The following is a 17,327-nucleotide window of genomic DNA, read 5'->3' as shown; positions in this document are numbered from 1 at the left end:
ATGAACAGATATGATGTGGTTAAAAGACTATTTTCCTAGAAAATTGGATTTTGTGATTATTTTCTTATTTGGAATCATCAATTCTCAGCTCTGCAGCTATGTCAGTGGGTGTTAACAGCATGAGCGATGTTAGCTTTGTGACCACTTTTACTACTCAGTAACACTTCTCTGGTAGGACTCTTGTTGACATTCAGGTTCCAGCATTGGAAACATCCTTTCAGGCTTAAGAGAGAAATGCATCAGAAAAAACAGCAATACTTCATTGACAACAACCTCTGAGACCTTTTAGCTTAGTAGTCCTTCAGGATTTTTCTTTACTGGTTCCCAACAGACCAGTTCGTGTGTTTTGGCTACCTGGCTCTCAGCAGCAGACAGAACAGACTGAAACCTTCACCAGAAAATGCGTTAGGTGGCGCCAGTCACAGATGTCAGTAATGGTTCTGGCTTCTCCCATCTCTCTTGCAATAAAAGCAAAAAATTCCGGTTTCTTGCTAGCCTTTTACAGTAAGAACTGGCATTCAGCTTAGCTTGTGTCACTCTACAAAATGCTTTACTTTCTGTGAACACTTGTCTTGGTCAGTATTTGGAAGCAACTGCTACAGATTCAGGCAGGTCCTTTAGCTTGTGGCAGAGCTATGGGCCACCCTCTCACAACTCTTCCTCCATCCAGGAGTGCTGGCAGTGCCAATTTGGGCAGGGATGTCTTAGCCAGTGCTTTGGCAAACCGGTTTCTCCTCTCAGTCCAACCCCAGCCAGGGAGAGCTGGTCTTTGCAGTTGTGCTGTTGATCAGCAGGGCAGGAGCCGGAGGCTTCTGGGGCAGGGCTCTTACTAGCCTCCTGAGCTCCAGTATGCTGAGGGAAAGACTTCATTGCCAGATCCACAAATGGTAACCCTTCCCCAGGCACCACGTTCCTGGGTTATACGGAGAATAGTTTATAGATGGAACAGAGGCTAAAAAACTAGAGTGAAAGCTAAATGTCTCTCTGCTGAAGAAAGAACAGAGGCTGAAAAATGCATCTGTACCTTTTTGACGGGGAATCCTAGCAATGTGGTGTCCCTGACAAACACTCTGGGCAAGCTGGGCTATGGCCCAGAGGTATCCAGCCCCATTGCTGTTGAGGAGAAGTCCCTGGCACAAATAGATTTGAATCTGTACCTTGCTCTACTGATGCAGGAAAGTTCTGTATCAACTGAGAAACTGCATCTGTACCTTTTTGAGGGGAAAGCCAAGCAACGTAGTGTTCCTCACACACACTCTGGGCACGCCAACTGAGATAATGTTGCTGAAGCGCTGGATCTCATGAACCACAGCATTTGTGTAGGGCAGTTCTCTCCAATCCTCATAGCAGATTAACTGGGAAGGACCAAAACCGGCATCCATCTCCTTCTGCACTTTCTCCGTGGAGACGTATTTGCCATATCAGATGGGAAGAATGCATCAAATATTTTAACTGGTCTCTTTTCTTAGAGCAGCAGGAAAATGTATTATCTCAAAATAGTACAGAAAGTGTTAACATCTGTGTTTTAATATTATTTAATGCCTGACTTTAATATATGAAAATAAAAAAACAGGAAAAAACCCAGTGTGGTCCAGAATCATAAGCAAGGACTATACTGTACTTATTCCTGATCTGACACTGATTTTACAGAATGCTTGGTGAGTGTAGGGTGAGTCGCACTGCTTCAGATTTTGAAGGTATTGCTTAGTTTACTTTATCTCAAAATCTAAATCTCATTAGCAAAATTGACATAAATGGCTCAGATATTAACGGCCAGTGCCAGGGGTTAGTTGAGCAGCGTCGCTCCCAATATGGCAACATACTTTATGAACCAAGCACACCTGAATCAGCCCAAAACCTTGGATGCAAATGCACACTTAAGGACATAGGCCTTTCAGCCTCCTACAGAAGCTGTGGAAATACAAGCATCACCCTCACTTTCACTGCTCAAGCACATCAGACAAAGAACCACCATCCCCAGGAGTACCTGAAGTCATCCTTAAACCTCGGCCGTGTCCTTGCTCTTCCTGACCTAAGTGTGGATGAGGAAACTCAGCCCGGTTCTACAGAGGCATTCGTGGAATTGATGTTAATTGATAAGCAACCTCTTTTGTGATATTAACTCAGACAGGGGCAGTTGGTGTGTACTGCCAGCAGTTCTTGCCTTGAAAACACCACTTCTACGTATCAGGCAGCCAGAATCCTCCCCTTAAACTTATATTTCTCTTTCGACAATCTTTCCATCTGTTGCAGTTGTTCCACATTCATGCTTTTTTTCTCCCAAGGTTTTTGTGCTGCTTTGTGAAAAAACTGCAACATTACTGGATATTTAAACACTAGATGCTAACACCATCCTCTGGTTACAAGCAGAATGCGATCTGCAGAAGCCTTGAGGCCACTCCTGAGCAACCCATGCCCCATGGATGCCCAATCGCCTATAGCCTTGTGCACGAAGAACTCAGCAGAGCTGTGTTAGAGCTTCTCACACCTGAACGGTGTCTGGTGCAGACAGGACTCATATTAGAGCTCTGTTACTGCTGCCATCAGTCACCCTGCAAACACTACACGCAGAGCACCTCACTGACTTCCCACTGCAAAGAGTTAACTTCTGCCTCACTGCAGGTGCCTGCAGCCACCTGGTTTGGTCAGGTCATAGGATGGGCATCTAATTTTTCCCTCCGATGACATTCTCTGTGTTTTCAGAGAGCGAGGCTTTTGTGCCTGCCACTGGTTCTAGTCAGCCATCATTAACATTTGTAGTACCCACAGCATTTCACAGCATGAACCCTCTCACCTTGGATGTCTGGATTCACTACCATATAGAGCAGTCCCCAGTACAACGTTTCGCTTGAGGTCTCTGATCCACCGAGGAAAAGGTCATTTATAACATATACCAAATTTTCTTCGTCGTACTTGGGCTTGACCCATCTTTAGACTGTAGATGATGATAAAAAGTTGAGGTTAAATCATAAAAGTTAGGTCATCCTTTATGCTTCCTGTCTGAGAGTTGTTATTTTCATGGCTGGCACGTGCACAAATATTCAAATTAAATTTTTTCATGAGTACTAAGGGATTAATAGTTTCCCAAAAAGACATGGTAATCCTGCATTGCTCTTTTTCATGAGGTGGAATACTCTTTCATTAAAAAACAGGGAATTTTATGCCTGTTGACTAAATCACAAAAACTTTAAAGCACACTACAATTTTTTCAGTTAGCCTAGACTGTTCTTCTAAACAAGTGCCCCACAAATCACTTATTAGGCCTTGGCGTCTCCACTATGCTATGAAATAGTGATAGGAAATACCAATGGAAAACCTATCTAAATAAAAGGATCTCAACAGAACATCTTGAGAGTAATTTCTTCTTTCAGTTTAGAATAAAGTGAACTTGTGGGAGAGAGGTACCCAAATATTTAGTTCTTATAATAAGGGAGCAAAATACAAAACAAAGTAGAGAAAATACATTAGTCAAAAATATTTTAAAATAAACAGATATCAATAACTCGCACTCCTGACAACAGAGAAAGCTGACTCTTACTTTGCCTCTAAAATGATATTTTAGTAAATCTTGTCATACTCATTCAGTGTAATTTACAATAGAATATATCGGCTCCTTCCAGAGCCTGTGAGCCAGCTCTGTGAGAACATGGCAGCCTGACTAGCTGAAAGCTCATGACCAGAGGTAGAAGTTACATAAAATTCATCTACCCCAATAAAGTGATGCTTTTTTTGCACTGAAATATCCCAAATGACTAAGTTTGAAGCAGAACCTCTGGTGCTCTAGGCAGAGCCTCTCTGGCTCATGAGTTTCTTCCTGCCATGGAAAACAGTAGCCTGAACAGGGAAGAAGATTAACATCTTATTATGGCATGGTTTGTGAAATTGTTTCTCAAGCCCTTCCAATATGAATATAGGTAGCAAGCTAACTCCCTAAACTTTAGGGAAGTTTGAGATAACACAGGGACAACACAGGAAGGCTTGCGAGCTCCAAATGCATCTAGGACCTACTGATAACAGCATCCATCTGCCAAGAAAGCTGACAGGTATGACACATAAAATACTTATTCCCATGTTGGTCAAATGATCAGTTAGGCTGGGATTTATGAGCAGCAGCTGCTGAAATGTGCTGGGCTGGAAATGGAAGGACTGCTCTCTTTTGTATGCTGCAGCAATGATACCAGGGGACTTCGGGATAGCCTGGGAATGCTTTTAAGAGTAGAGAATCTCCTTGGACTGGGACCTAAGAGGGTTTCCAGTAAAGGGAAGATCTTCCACTAATGGTTTCCTCACAAGAGAGGAACCACACAGGACAGCCGGTGTTAGGACACACACTGAAAGCCAAAGCAGCACGTCAGCTGTTCAAGGGTAATTACCTGTGCTTGTGTATTTAATCCCATTGTAAACACGAGGTACCCTGCTGTAAAGACGCAGTGAGCTACCAAAGTTATGTAACCTGCAGGCATAAACTGTCTCCTGTTTACTACGGGATTGAAGTATACACATAAACATACTTTGTGGTTAGTCGTTCATGTAGCCAAAACATAAAACTGGATGCTTTTCACAAGTCATGAGCTAGTAAGGCCCAAGCTACTCTGTTCACATTAAGAAGCCTATAAAATGTAGGACACTGTGACAGGAGGGGTCAGACTGGCTGATTTAATTGTCTGTATGGCCCTATACTCCATAAATGTGTGATCAGGCAGAACAAACACTTACTTTCTCCATCTCAGCCAGGTAAAAGTCAATGAAATCCTGTGGTTCATCCGGTATCCCACTCTCCACATGTCTTCTGATCTCTCTCCTTGCATAAGAGCTCAGGACACCATAGCAAAACAACGCTTTCTTATGAGGACCAGGGAGACGGCACATCAGCCAGGGGAAGATTTCGTACAGTTGCAGGAGTGACACAGAAGAGGTGCTTGTCAGTAACAAAGCTGCTTTCAGAAATGCCAAATGGCTGAGTTGTCCTGTCTGGAAATATCGATAGTGGAACAGAAAAGAGCTAATTTAATTTTAATTTAAATCTGAATAAATTCTCTGTGGCACTGATCAGCTGATCGTGTTTTGTCCTCATCAGAGAAGTGATATCCGAAAACCAGAACACAAATTACATTTGAAATAGAATGGAAAAGAGGGAAAGTAGGATCCACGGGTCTTCCTGCAGACACATTAACTGGTATTCACGCTCAGTATTTTCTTCAGGTGTTCCTTATACAGATAGGACAAGATGTTATTAGAGATTACGTAAAATGTTCTCCTTATCCAACTGGGTCCTGAATGGAGACAGAGATGTGGCACTGATGTGTGTATGAAAATAAAAACATAGTCTTAGAGCAATGGGAACTGTAAAACAGTCTCCTCAGAGCTCTAAAACAATCTCAGAAAAGTCAGAATGTGAGAAGAAAGAAATGTCAGTGGAGATGAACTAAGAGAAGACAGTGACAGACATGTTCAAAAATGTAAAAAAACTACTCAGGAGGAAAGGCTGAAGGAACTTGGGAAGGTTTGATAAGCACAATAGGTGGATAGGAGCTGCAAAGTATACTTAATAAAATTATTACAGTCTGTAGCAACTACTGTGAACAGTGGATGAATAATACTGTTCCATCTAGAAACAGTAGAATTTCTACTCTACAGAGCAGAACAGAGAATATCTCTGATTTTTTTAAAGTTATGAGATATTCATCAAAAATTATTCGGATAGACTTATCCTGGCCTGGACTCTAGGATGAGCATGATAAGTCACTGAATTTCCCCTCCCTCCTACTACTTTCTTTGATTGTCTTGCCAATAGTTGCTTAGCCAGACAGCACTACAATATCCAGTTTAGATCCTGGCACCTAACATCATTGAAATTTAGAGAATTAGAGAAAGGACTAAGCTTTGCAATACTCCTCAGTTACCTAACGTAGGGAGTCTGAGAATGGCTTGGCTGTGCACTTCAGTGATATCATATCACGATACAATCATATCACAAAGATAAGCCCATGGAGGTGGAATTTCAGAAGTTCTCAATTCCATTAGGTTTATAAACAACTTTTTAAGAAAGAAATTCCCACATGTGATACTACGCTCTATATGCTCTCAGTCTCTGGTAAGTTTGGATACACCATTCTGGACCCACTCCGACCCTAGAAAGGGGTCGGTAAGTTTTCATACTAAAGATATGGATCCAGGATGGAAAAGTGTCCGATTTCTTAGCAGATAAATACCTTTCAGGTTCAGAAAGAACTCTATGAGGTGAGAGGCCTCCTCTTGCAGTCGATACTCCAGGCCTTTTTCCCCATTACTAGGTCATTATACTAAAGCGTCTCTGCTGCTTCCAGGAGCGACCGCTTGCTAGTATAATACCTGAAGGTATTCCCTGGCATGTTAATATTCGCCATAGACAGGAACGATTAATTTTAAAATACATTATAAAATACATGGAGTAAATCAGGGGATACACCGTGATATAAGTATCTTTAGGTGACCAGTATATCATACCCAAATATACCCAAACCATAACTAGGCCATATAGTCTTAATTTTGATCCTAGTTAATCTTAGAAAATAGTAATCTAAGGATTTTCTGTCTGCTCCATTTCTTGACATCTTAAAAACCCAAACCAAATCACAAAACCTTAGATGCCTTTTTAGAAGATCTTCTTTAGCCACACTCAGGTGTTCATGCTCGAGAAAAGAATAACTGGATGCATTTCTGCAGAGTACTGTACAGGCCCAGGTATGTTTATGGAGATATAAGTCAATTAATGCGATGCTTGTAGTTTGATGTGGTGGTGAAGGATAAGTGACATTTGGGCACCATTTCTCTCTGGAAGGGAGATCTCTACACTGATGGTTAAACTGTGCTAGTGCTCACCTGAAGAGCCCTGAACTGCTGCTGTGATGATTATGCTTTTACCTAACTTTGAAAAATCTGTGTTTGCTTTGGTATAGCAAAGGCAGGGGAGGGAAAAGAAAAGGCTGCAAACCGCTAAAATACACTAAGGAGAAGTGGTTCTTTTGTGTGTCCGAGGCACTCTCACAATCAAGGGGTAAATCACCAAACATTTTCAGAGTGGCTGAAAACACAGCAAAGAGACTCCTGAAGGAGGGCGTTATAGGTCTCTTGCTCATGAGGGAAGGTGTTTAGCAAATATAACATACATGGTTACCAAACACAGAAACAGGCTTTGCATTCATGTGATATACAGCAAAATCATGTGCAGCGAATTGGACTATTCTGTGGAGGAGGGCAGAATTGCTTAGTTCTGAGCTGGGATCACATACACCTTGAACACAGCAAAAAGGTCACCTAGAAACAAAGTGATCTGGAGTGTTTTCCAAGCTTGGGAAAGATCAGGACAAAAGGCATCACGGCAAATAGTACGTTATTGTCAAGAGCTTAGTATCTAATGGCAGAGCCTTTTGAATCGGAGTGTGGAGGATCTAACAAGGCAGAGTAGTTTGCCAGGTCAACATTCCTGTGCAATGTTTATGGCAGGAAAATCTTACCTTTTCCTTTGGCCATTGCTCTGAAGAAAGGAGATGCCGTCCTCCCAGAAACATCTTCAGGGTGTGTAGTCATGCCGTCCTTCACTGCTTGATATCCATTCAGTATGAACACGGGGGTCCACCTGAACCACAGAGTGTATATGTTACCATGAGATTTTCCCAGTGGTAAATTTGGAAGGTGCCAGAAAAGGACAGATGAAACCCTGTACAACTCAGACAGACACTGCACCTGCTATTCAACAGCCCAATGGCCAGCTTTGTACTGAGAGCATCATCCCTATGAATATAATTACAGCTAGAAGCAGAAAGACACCATTGTTTCTCTGAGTATGAGGCTTTCAGCAGCCAATTTTATTTACCCTGGGGGAAGTGTTTTTCTTTTCAAAGGACAGGCTGCAACAATGCTACAGCAAAAGAAAGAAAACTTCATGTTTTATGTTGCATCACATCCAAGCCTAACACGTGTAACTCAATAATTGAACAACCACGCTCTGTGCCTCTCTGGGGCGCTACGCCTCCAGCTGGCCTTTCCTTTGCAAAAGGAAACCAACTGATTAAACCTGCTCCGTCTGGGTGCTCCGGGTGAGGAGGTGGAGCCAGAAAGCAGCCAACAGCCACGCAGTGCCAGTGGGCTGCAGCTGAGTCCAGGGTTTCCTCACAGTACTGAGGAGTGAGCTGACAATTGGAGATGGCAGAGGTATCCAAGCAGGGACAGCCCTATGACAGAGGAAATTCAATCATCTGTGGAAAAAGCTTTGTCCAAGAATTGGACTCTGCTCAAACACAACCAAGATGATACAAAAGTGGTAGACAGTTGCTAAGGTGGCACCAGAATTACACCCAATTTTCACGCTAGTGCCTCTCCTTATAATTCCTGAGGTACTGGGTTCCCTCTCCCTGTTAGAGCATCACTGCCTGTCTGTGCCTGCGCTCATTGGCCTCTGCCTACTGCCCCAAGCACAGGCCTGAATTATAGGTCACCTGCAAAACAGTAGAAGAATTTCTGCCAGGGTACAGGGAGGGATGGCGGTGGGAAGGAGCAGCTGGCTCTAAAAACAAATGGATAACAGATTTAAGGAAGGTTTAGAAGACAGGGGTTTGTATTCCCCTTCAGTATTACAAGCATACATACACATGCACGATATAACCCACTTCCTCATCAAATTAGACAATACCTGTGCGTCACAATTTTAAAAAGTAACAAACACATACGGACTTATCAGCAAGGCAGAAGCATCTTCTTGATTCCTGGTTTTCCCTGCCAAGTCAGAAACCCTGTCCCCAAGTTTATTTGATACTTAAGGACATTGTTACTCATGAAGATGACATATTCCACATATGAAGGAGATGTAAGTGTAGGAATCAAGTTGATCTTTATATGTCTGTACCTTGTCTGCAACTAAGACTTGAAAACTTCAATTTGCTATTAACAAATTAGTTTTGTTTAAGCTGCGACTTGTTCCACCAGTTCTCTCTGCATACAGAGTTCTGTAAAGTTTGGTTCCTTCCCCTCCGTCTGTCCCTCCCCCTCATCACTGCCTGTCCCCATACTGAGGTACTCCCGTACTGAGGTATATCAAACTGATCCCTGACAAGAGGCGTACGTAGCTGCTTACAAGAAGCTACAGTAGTAAAAGGTGGAATCCCTTGTACTCAAGGTATTTGTGCTGAAGCTTGCGTTGGGGAACTGCGGGCGTGTGCTGGGAGATATGGATTGGAATGAGACTGGGTGAGAGCCCTTCTTGACCACTGGATGCGAGATGACTGGCACTCTTAGCTTCACCTGCCTTGGAAACATTAAAAACACACAAAGTTGTTCATGTCAGAATCACTGAATTCAGATTATGTGTTGCACATTAGCTACGATAAGTTCCTAACACTTAAGACCTACGATAAGGTCCTAAGTGTTATTTGACTTTTCTTTGTGGTTGTAATTTCAGATTTGACTGTCAGTACACACAGTTAACACAGGCAAAACCAGCAGTAGGTGCAGACTAAGCATGCAATTAGAAGACAAAGCTGTTACAAGCAATTTCTGAAAAATTGGCCTTGAGTGTTCAGTCAAATTTTTTTCATTAGTAAATGGAAAAAATAACAGTTTCATCAAGTAAGGATTAATGACATGGAGATAATGCTTAAAAACTCCCATTACAATTAAATAATAATAAAATAATAATCTTAAAATATGTTATATTTAAAAATTAATTAAATATAAAATTGTCACTAATTTAGATTTTTTTAGTATGTCACCTAATTTAAGCTGCACATGACTTGGTTTACTTTGTACATTTTTTATAAATTTAAGGTTTACAGGACAAATTGAAAATTCTTTCATTTGATAACGAAGGAAGGGATTCACACCTAGTTTGAAACAGAGAAGGGGAAAGCACCGTGTGTCAATCACCAGAGGATCCCCTCTTGCACTGCAAAGAGCAGGTGTCTCCACTAAAATTAAGCACAAGTCTGAAAAAGAAACTGCCCTGCCTTTGAACGCAGACATAAATGCAGTATTTCGCAAACCTGGCAACGTTAAGAAAGTAACGTGACTCACTGACACTAATCCATCCGCTTCGTTTGGCCAAGCTGTGCAGTTACTCTAGGTACCTACATGTCTGTGCTATACGGTAAAAACAGCACGGAAAAGTAGTTTCTTATGACTTTATCTGTGCAAAACTAACAAGACGTCAGGGGCAGTGTGTGTGGGAAGCGGGCTGAAGCGGGCTCCATGGCTTTGCTAAGACCAGTGCGGTGCCCACTGCGAGGCTGGAATCAGCAAAATATAAAATCAGGAAAAAAAAATAATTTATTCAAATCAAAATATCCAGTTTAAAATTTTGAAAAAGTGTTTTGTGCAGACAGATGAAGTCAGAAGAAATGCTGACTTACATAAGTTTCATGAACAGACTAAATACAATCGTATTCACCTCTTACCCGTTTGGTCAAAATTCCATTGCTTCATTTTAGATATTTCATACTTGGCATAGCATAGAGTAAACGCATTCAATTCTTTCAGAACATGGCTCAGGTTGAACTGGAACCAAATCAGCAGTGCCAGAAGCAGGATGAAGCCAAACCAGACAGGCAGTAGTTTAACAGACCAGATGTTACTATTAACTTTCCTTTTTGTTGCTTCAGAATTTTCCAATTGTCTGAAACCCGGATGCATGAACAGTTACTTACACCAGTGCCTGATATCACTGCAGGAACTGTGCTGGAAAAAAACCAGGCTGAGGGATCTTGTGTTGGCATCGATCTGTTCCTGTCTTATGCCTTCTATTACAGACACGATATCAGCAATATTTGCTGGGTTTATGTTTTTGGCTGAAAACTTGGCTTTCCTAAGGAGAGAGAGAAACCCAAGTAAAGATCAGTCCGAAAAAGTGGACTCACAGGGGAAGAGCAGCAAAGTTTACTGAAAGCTATAGGAAGCCCGAGTTTCCATAAGATTTTTTAGTGAACATAAATGCACACTGTGAAGTAAGTTTTGGAAAGATTAGTACAACGCTTACAAAAGTAAAGTTGTGCAGGTAACAGGACAATAAAGCACGCACGGTCCTGATATCCTTGAGCAGGCAAATGTTGCATTTTAGCTCTTGAATATCAATACTTAAATACTAAGAATCAATTGTGACACATTTGGTAAGCGAGAATGTCAGGAATTAGGATCTCCAAAGCACAAGAACTCTTCATATACCGGGATCAGCCAATTGCTTTGAGTGAGGCTTCAAATATATAATATTTAGAAATGGACACATTTCTTTGCTGTGCGTTCTAATTCCTCACCCCACAGTTACCTTCAGAAAACTGAAAAATTCACAAGCTGGAAAGTGCCAAGTAACTAGGAGCATTAAGGCTGGAATTAAGGTGGCAGTGAGAGTGAGAAGAAAACAAAGGATGTGACGTTAATATCCAAAATAAAAATGGGGAAGACATCAGAAATGGGCCTGGCATCCCTGATCCCAATTCCTGCCAGAACTTTTCGTGCAGGGAGTTTGCCAAAAAGAAGAGTAACTTGTTCTCGGAATGCAGTTACCAGGGAACTGGATGAATAGTTTATTTAAGGAATAGATGGATGAATTTTTCAGGATGCATGAACATGCAAAATACCTGACATTATATCCACAATTTCTGCATAACAAGCCCGAAGATGAAAAAAATCCCCCAAAGGGTTAAGAAAATAAACATGGAAGGACAAGTAAAAGATGCTAGAGGATAAATTCTAAATCCTGACACAAAACCAGCTTTCTGTTTTTATAAAAGGAGTCAAAGTTAATATTTTAGGATCCTTTTTGTAGGACAACAGGCCGCGTGCTATTGCTGCTATTGACTAAGAGAGGCTGTACAGACCTCTGGGAAAAAGTATGTTCAAAGTCCAGTATTATCATCTTTTCAGATATGTCTAAGAGAAACACCAGGAAAAATATGGCAAAAACTGTAAAATACAATGCTGATATCATCAGCTGGAGCAGTTTATCATCTCAATTACTATCTGTGGTTTCTTCACAGCACTGTTAACAACTGCCAAGCATTAGGAAAAGCACGGTGATTGGACACCAGTGGCAGAGTGCTTTTAAGTCAAGTTAAACAAATGAGCTGCATAAGAGATTCCCACAGAACCTGACAAGAATGAAGCACCCAAAAGCATGTGTCACAATACGTTGTCACAAAAAATACATCGAGGTTAAAATCCAGGAGACTTGCAGTTAAGGAGGGAAGGATTGGGGAAATGCTGAAAGCTTTCACTGACCAGAGGTAAAAATATTTTTTATTGAGGTGAGAGTAGGGAAAAAACCCAGGGCAAGGAAAAAGTCATATATAGATACCAAAATAAAGACACTTAAGATTTACAACAGTTAGCAAAACCGAAAAGTTAAAAACCTGGAGGGTACCACTGTACATGGGATAAAGGAACTGGGCAAGGCAGAGTTAAAGCAAGAAGAGCTGCCCGTGTTTTTCACCCTAAGAATAACCAAAGCAAGAATTATAAACTGAAAGGCATTCATTCTACAGTCTTAACATTTCACAGATTAAAGAAAACACTCTCATAAAATAGATTAAAGTTACTTGTTTTCTTTATTTGAAAATGTTACGAATCTGGTGGATAATCAATAGTACTGAAGTTATGTTACTTTGTGTGTTTTTCAATTAGCTTAAACCATTAAGTTAAGAACATCTACAAGTGTTGTTTATAAAGCTTGCAAATCTCAAGACTGAGAGAAGAGCAAAGCTGAGGAAGCCACAGCATTGGCAAGAGATGGCAACCACTGGATCAGCTGCAGTGCAGTCAGGTGTAGAGCCACACAGCACAAAGTAGTTTTTCCCGAGGGAGCTGGGAAGACAGAGTTAGATGCAATCTCCTGGAGTTCTGCACTGAGAAGTGCAGAAGTCTTGGCATCAAAACTGCCTCAGCCACATACAGAACGAGGAGCAGTGAGTGCCGCAGCCAGTCTCATTGAGTGAAGGAAGAAAAGAGGATTTGGAGGACGCATACGTCGGCATGCCTGACCAACGGATCGCAAAGACGTCCAGACATACCTGGCACAGACAAACTCTGAAGCAGAACAATGGGCACCCTCCAGGACATAGATACTGACATCAAAATAGCCCCAAATATGAGAGGATGACTCTGAGGATCATATTCCCCTCCCACTCAGGTCCAAGCAGTCTGAAATGACCTGGTCAATCTGTCTTTCTGTTCAGAATAATCATAGTGCAGAGACAGTCATTCTCAACTGAGAGCACCACCTCCAGGGACTGACTTGACATAGCACAAAACCCAACTATAACATTTGAGATGGGTCTTTGCTGACATAGGATAGTTAGATCCAACTCACCCAGCAGGGAATACTGCAGACAAGCATTTTGCTCTTGGCATGCTCTTCACCAGGCTGACTGCAGGTATTAAGCTTTGCAGATACGTGCCTGGAACAACATAGGCAGGAGCGTGGCCGTCTGACCCAAAGAACAAAGCAAAGCAAAAGCCACAGCTTCCAGAAAAGTCATACAGAGGAGAAAGCTCAAAGGGAAAAGAAACACAGTTTTAAAGGGATGCAGGTATACATACCAGTCGTTGCAAAATGAGAAGCTGCTTTTAAAATAGAAGACTTGGAGACAAAGAAAGGCTGGGAAGGTTGCAACAATGTACAACAGCAAACGAACAACCTAATGAATAAAGATTGTGGGACTGAAAGACTGCAAGACCAGTACAACCCCCACCCTGTCTTGGTCTTTAAACGGTTCATATGTTCCAAATGAGGGCATCCAGTTTACAATGCGTATTCTTCTAAACCAGCATTTAAAAAAACACCTCAAGATATAAGCAGTGACCTGTAACACCAATTTGCTTTATGCAACACTAAAAACAATCAATAATTCCCATCTTTGGTTCACACTCCATCAAGTATCTCAGGGTGCTTTATCTGTATTAACTACGTTTTAGTTCTGTCAAGGCAAAGATATATATTACCATGCGTGAAGGCAACAAATTACACAGCACTACAGGATTATTTATATTTAAAATGTTTAACGGAGCAGACTTGCTAATCAACCAAGTATTAATACCCCTAAATCTACATGCTAGGAATTTAAATGCAAAATACGAAAGGCAGAATCGGCATATCTCAATAACGTATTACAATTACTACTTGTAGCAATGCAGTATCCCAGATAAGTATAAGTGGAGCTACACCAACCCCTTGTAAATCCTTTACAGTCAGGTATTACAGGTCCCTAAAGTCTTCAAATAGGGTGTGGCAAACAGAAGTCAAGCAACAGGAGGTAGAAGCCAAAGGAAGACTGAGATAGCAGCAGCCACATGGGCGTTACAGAGGTCCATGGTGGGTCGTAACCACGAGAAGATAACACAGCCTCCGACCAAATCTGAATTTGTGGCTGGCAGTTCAGAGCATGTAATTACACAGTCATTCCTCAAAGGCTTTTTTAAAGCAGGGCTGTTTTCTATAATATTTCAGGCTTGAGAGGTTGACTTAGCAACCTAAATAAGCCTCCAAAAACACTTTGGAGAAAGATTTAGGTGACATTTCTGTATTTGATTTTATAGATCTTAAGAGAAAGAAAATCAAGCAGGAGCACAGAAGCTTAATAACCCTCCATCACACACTCCTAAATCTCCAGGCTGGTGGCAGGGACAGCGACCTTTTGAAGTATGGCACTAAGTGCATTAAGCTGCTAACAGAGGACATCTGTTTCGCTGAAGTAGCAATGTGACAATTAGCCACGAACAAAGTGCAGCCGCCAGAAGTCTGACTCATGCCTTTCTTCCCTGTTCAGGGAAGCATTCTTCTTCTTGCTCCAAGGAGAGCTGAATGATAGGGACTCGCACTGCGAGGTGCTAATACGAAGGGAATGGGGGATCAAGGGTTGCACACTGTGTGTGGCAAGAAATTCTCTTCACAGATGAACTCACAGCAGGACTGTGCCCCAGTGAGCCCTGTTCATCGGCCCCCTCTCTCAGCATCTGCCTCTGTGCAAGTTCTTTATTTCTTTTCTGCCAAGAGCCCCAAGAAAGGGACTTGGCTAATTAATACCCCTCGGCGTTTATCCGAATCTCCTATGGAAGAAAGCCCTCGGACAATGCTGCTTATGGTTTTGCCATTCAGCGCTTGCCTTCAGGAAATAACTTCCAGCATCAATAGCAACTCTTCTAGAATGACTTTCAAGAAAGATGGCAGGCACACTCAACAGCTCTCAGCATTTGACAATAGCATATGGATCAAAGGGCAACTTGGGTGGCAGCCATTGATGAAAAATTGATGTGCAAGAGATTAGCAGCTGATGCAGGCAAAGAAAACACAGCCCTTTAGACACAAGCATCTCAGTTGATTGCACATGAAATACCTGCAGTACATGGACACATCCCCAAACTTAAACAAGCAAAATAAAAAAATATTGACCAAATTTTTATTTATTGTTGCAATTATTACGTTACTTGCTTTTGAATTACAGTAGCAATGTCCAGGGGTCTTTTTTCCCAAAAAATGTTCCATGGCCATTGATTTCAAACGTATTGAGAAATACCATGAGGTCAAAACTGTTGCTCCTCCTATAGATATTACGCTGAGAGAGGACTCAGAGATTGTCATATAAACAAGGAAAGCCATCTTCTACAACAGGGAACAACACGTATCATACTAAATGTCCATCACTTTTACAAATCATCCCCAGCTCCTCTGCAGCTTCCGGTTTCGTGTGACAGCTGGAGTGAGGATTGATGGCAGAGTGGGACGGCAAACACGCACGGGACAGCACAAGGTTGCAGTTCTGGACCTAGGGACAGAGAGGAAAAGAGTATTTCCAAGCAGTTTCTACGGCAAGGTGATCTCAGCCTTTCTATTTGCTGTGACTTTCCAGAAAGAGGCACAGCTCATACTGTAGCTTATTTGGGGTTTTTAGCTAGGGGTCTCCACTCAGCTCCAACTTCAGTCACTGGGACCTCTCCAAAGGGAAGATATCCTGCAGAATTACAATCTGTTGGAGCTGGATCAGCTGCCAGAGATCACAAGTTAGAAAAAAAAAGCCATGACTAAATAGGAGGAATGAAAGCTCTTCACTGACCTATGAGCCTCACAGGCTTTGTTCCGGAGGAATATCTCCTTCTCTCTCCTGTTAAATATATATAAAAACAGTAGGATAATTTCTTTGTGCTATTGCACTTGGTATTTCCTGTCCACCTTCATGAGGAGATCACATGGGCTGCTTTTTTCCTTCAGAAACCAGGAGACAAAACAGCATGAGACTTTGTATTTGCATGTTTGCATATTATAACTCCAGAAACTGTACAACTACCAGCCGCAAAGCAAGGCCAGAGAATGGTGTTTGTCCACCTTTCACAAGCTCATTTTCTCCACTTGTCTGTATAAAAAATGAAATCTTGCAGCAATGCGAAGGCCAAGCATTTTTCTATTAGTCCTTCCTACAGAGATTTAAACTCTGCTAATGGGTACATCAGACACACCTTCTTTTACCACCCATCCTGTCCTCACCCATTTTAACAACATGTTCCACGCTGAAGAGAATGTCGTGAATTGTCACAAGCAAATTTCTGCAGCACAGCAGACATTATTGCTCAAATATGCCCTGACCGATGTGTTTTAAGACAGAATCTTCTAAGCAATGTGGTCATAATTGTATGCTGCATAACTGCATAACTGCAGCTAGATGACGTTTTATGTACTATTTGGTATGGTAGAGTATAAACACACTGGCTTCCTGGCTTTTTTTCTTGGAGAGTAGAGAGGCACAGAAGGAATATATTACTAATATTGCCGACAATCCTTAATGTGGTTTACATGCTGCATCTGCCAAACAAGACCCACAGGACCCTTTTCCTTTCTCCATGGCTCATTCATGGAGGATGATCCAGGAAGGAATGTTGATCAGGATTCGTAGCATGACCCCACCTCTGGCTCCCCTAGGAAATGCAAAAATATTGGTAAAATGGAGAATCACTAAGCCTGGGAGGCGCGTGAGACAAGATGTGTCATGAAGGCTCCCTATTTTCCTGTTTGTACGGAAGGAAACACAGGCTCTGCAGTTCCTTTGGGTACCAGATAGAACCCAATTCAGGGATTCAAGCCCTCGTTTTTTCTTCCCTCTTCACCTTACTTGGGCTATTGAGGCAAGAAACTGGACGTCAAACTGCTGTGAGAACCATTTTTCACATTACTGTCCCCTACAGAAAACAGCCTTTGCTCACAGGTGCCTGGTTGTATTTGCATGCGCTTTCAGTATGGTCAGCATATTTCAGAATCCCTGGCTACCTCTTTGTTTCCAACAATTGCAGGGGAGGAGGCCTGCCCCCACCTCCAGAGA

The 17,327-nt window shown here is 42.0% G+C and overlaps 1 protein-coding gene across 1 annotated transcript; it reads right to left on the bottom strand.

Annotated features, from left to right (window-relative positions):
- Nucleotides 1-1,187: 1,187 nt before the first annotated feature.
- On the bottom strand, nucleotides 1,188-12,995 carry LOC104122222 (cytochrome P450 2J6-like). Its single transcript, XM_035890023.1, is given in 11 exon segments — nucleotides 1,188-1,397; nucleotides 2,607-2,608; nucleotides 2,795-2,923; nucleotides 2,926-2,935; nucleotides 4,717-4,901; nucleotides 5,008-5,060; nucleotides 5,062-5,158; nucleotides 6,213-6,292; nucleotides 6,294-6,351; nucleotides 7,497-7,699; nucleotides 12,988-12,995. Coding segments are annotated over 11 exon segments (1,035 nt in total).
- Nucleotides 12,996-17,327: the final 4,332 nt, after the last annotated feature.

The sequence above is a fragment of the Egretta garzetta genome, unplaced genomic scaffold, assembly GCF_000687185.1.
Source record: "Egretta garzetta isolate BGI_Z169 unplaced genomic scaffold, ASM68718v1 scaffold172, whole genome shotgun sequence".
NCBI lineage: Eukaryota > Metazoa > Chordata > Aves > Pelecaniformes > Ardeidae > Egretta > Egretta garzetta.
The sequence above is the reverse complement of the archived record's forward strand: the minus strand, read 5'-3'. Positions and strand labels throughout refer to the sequence as shown.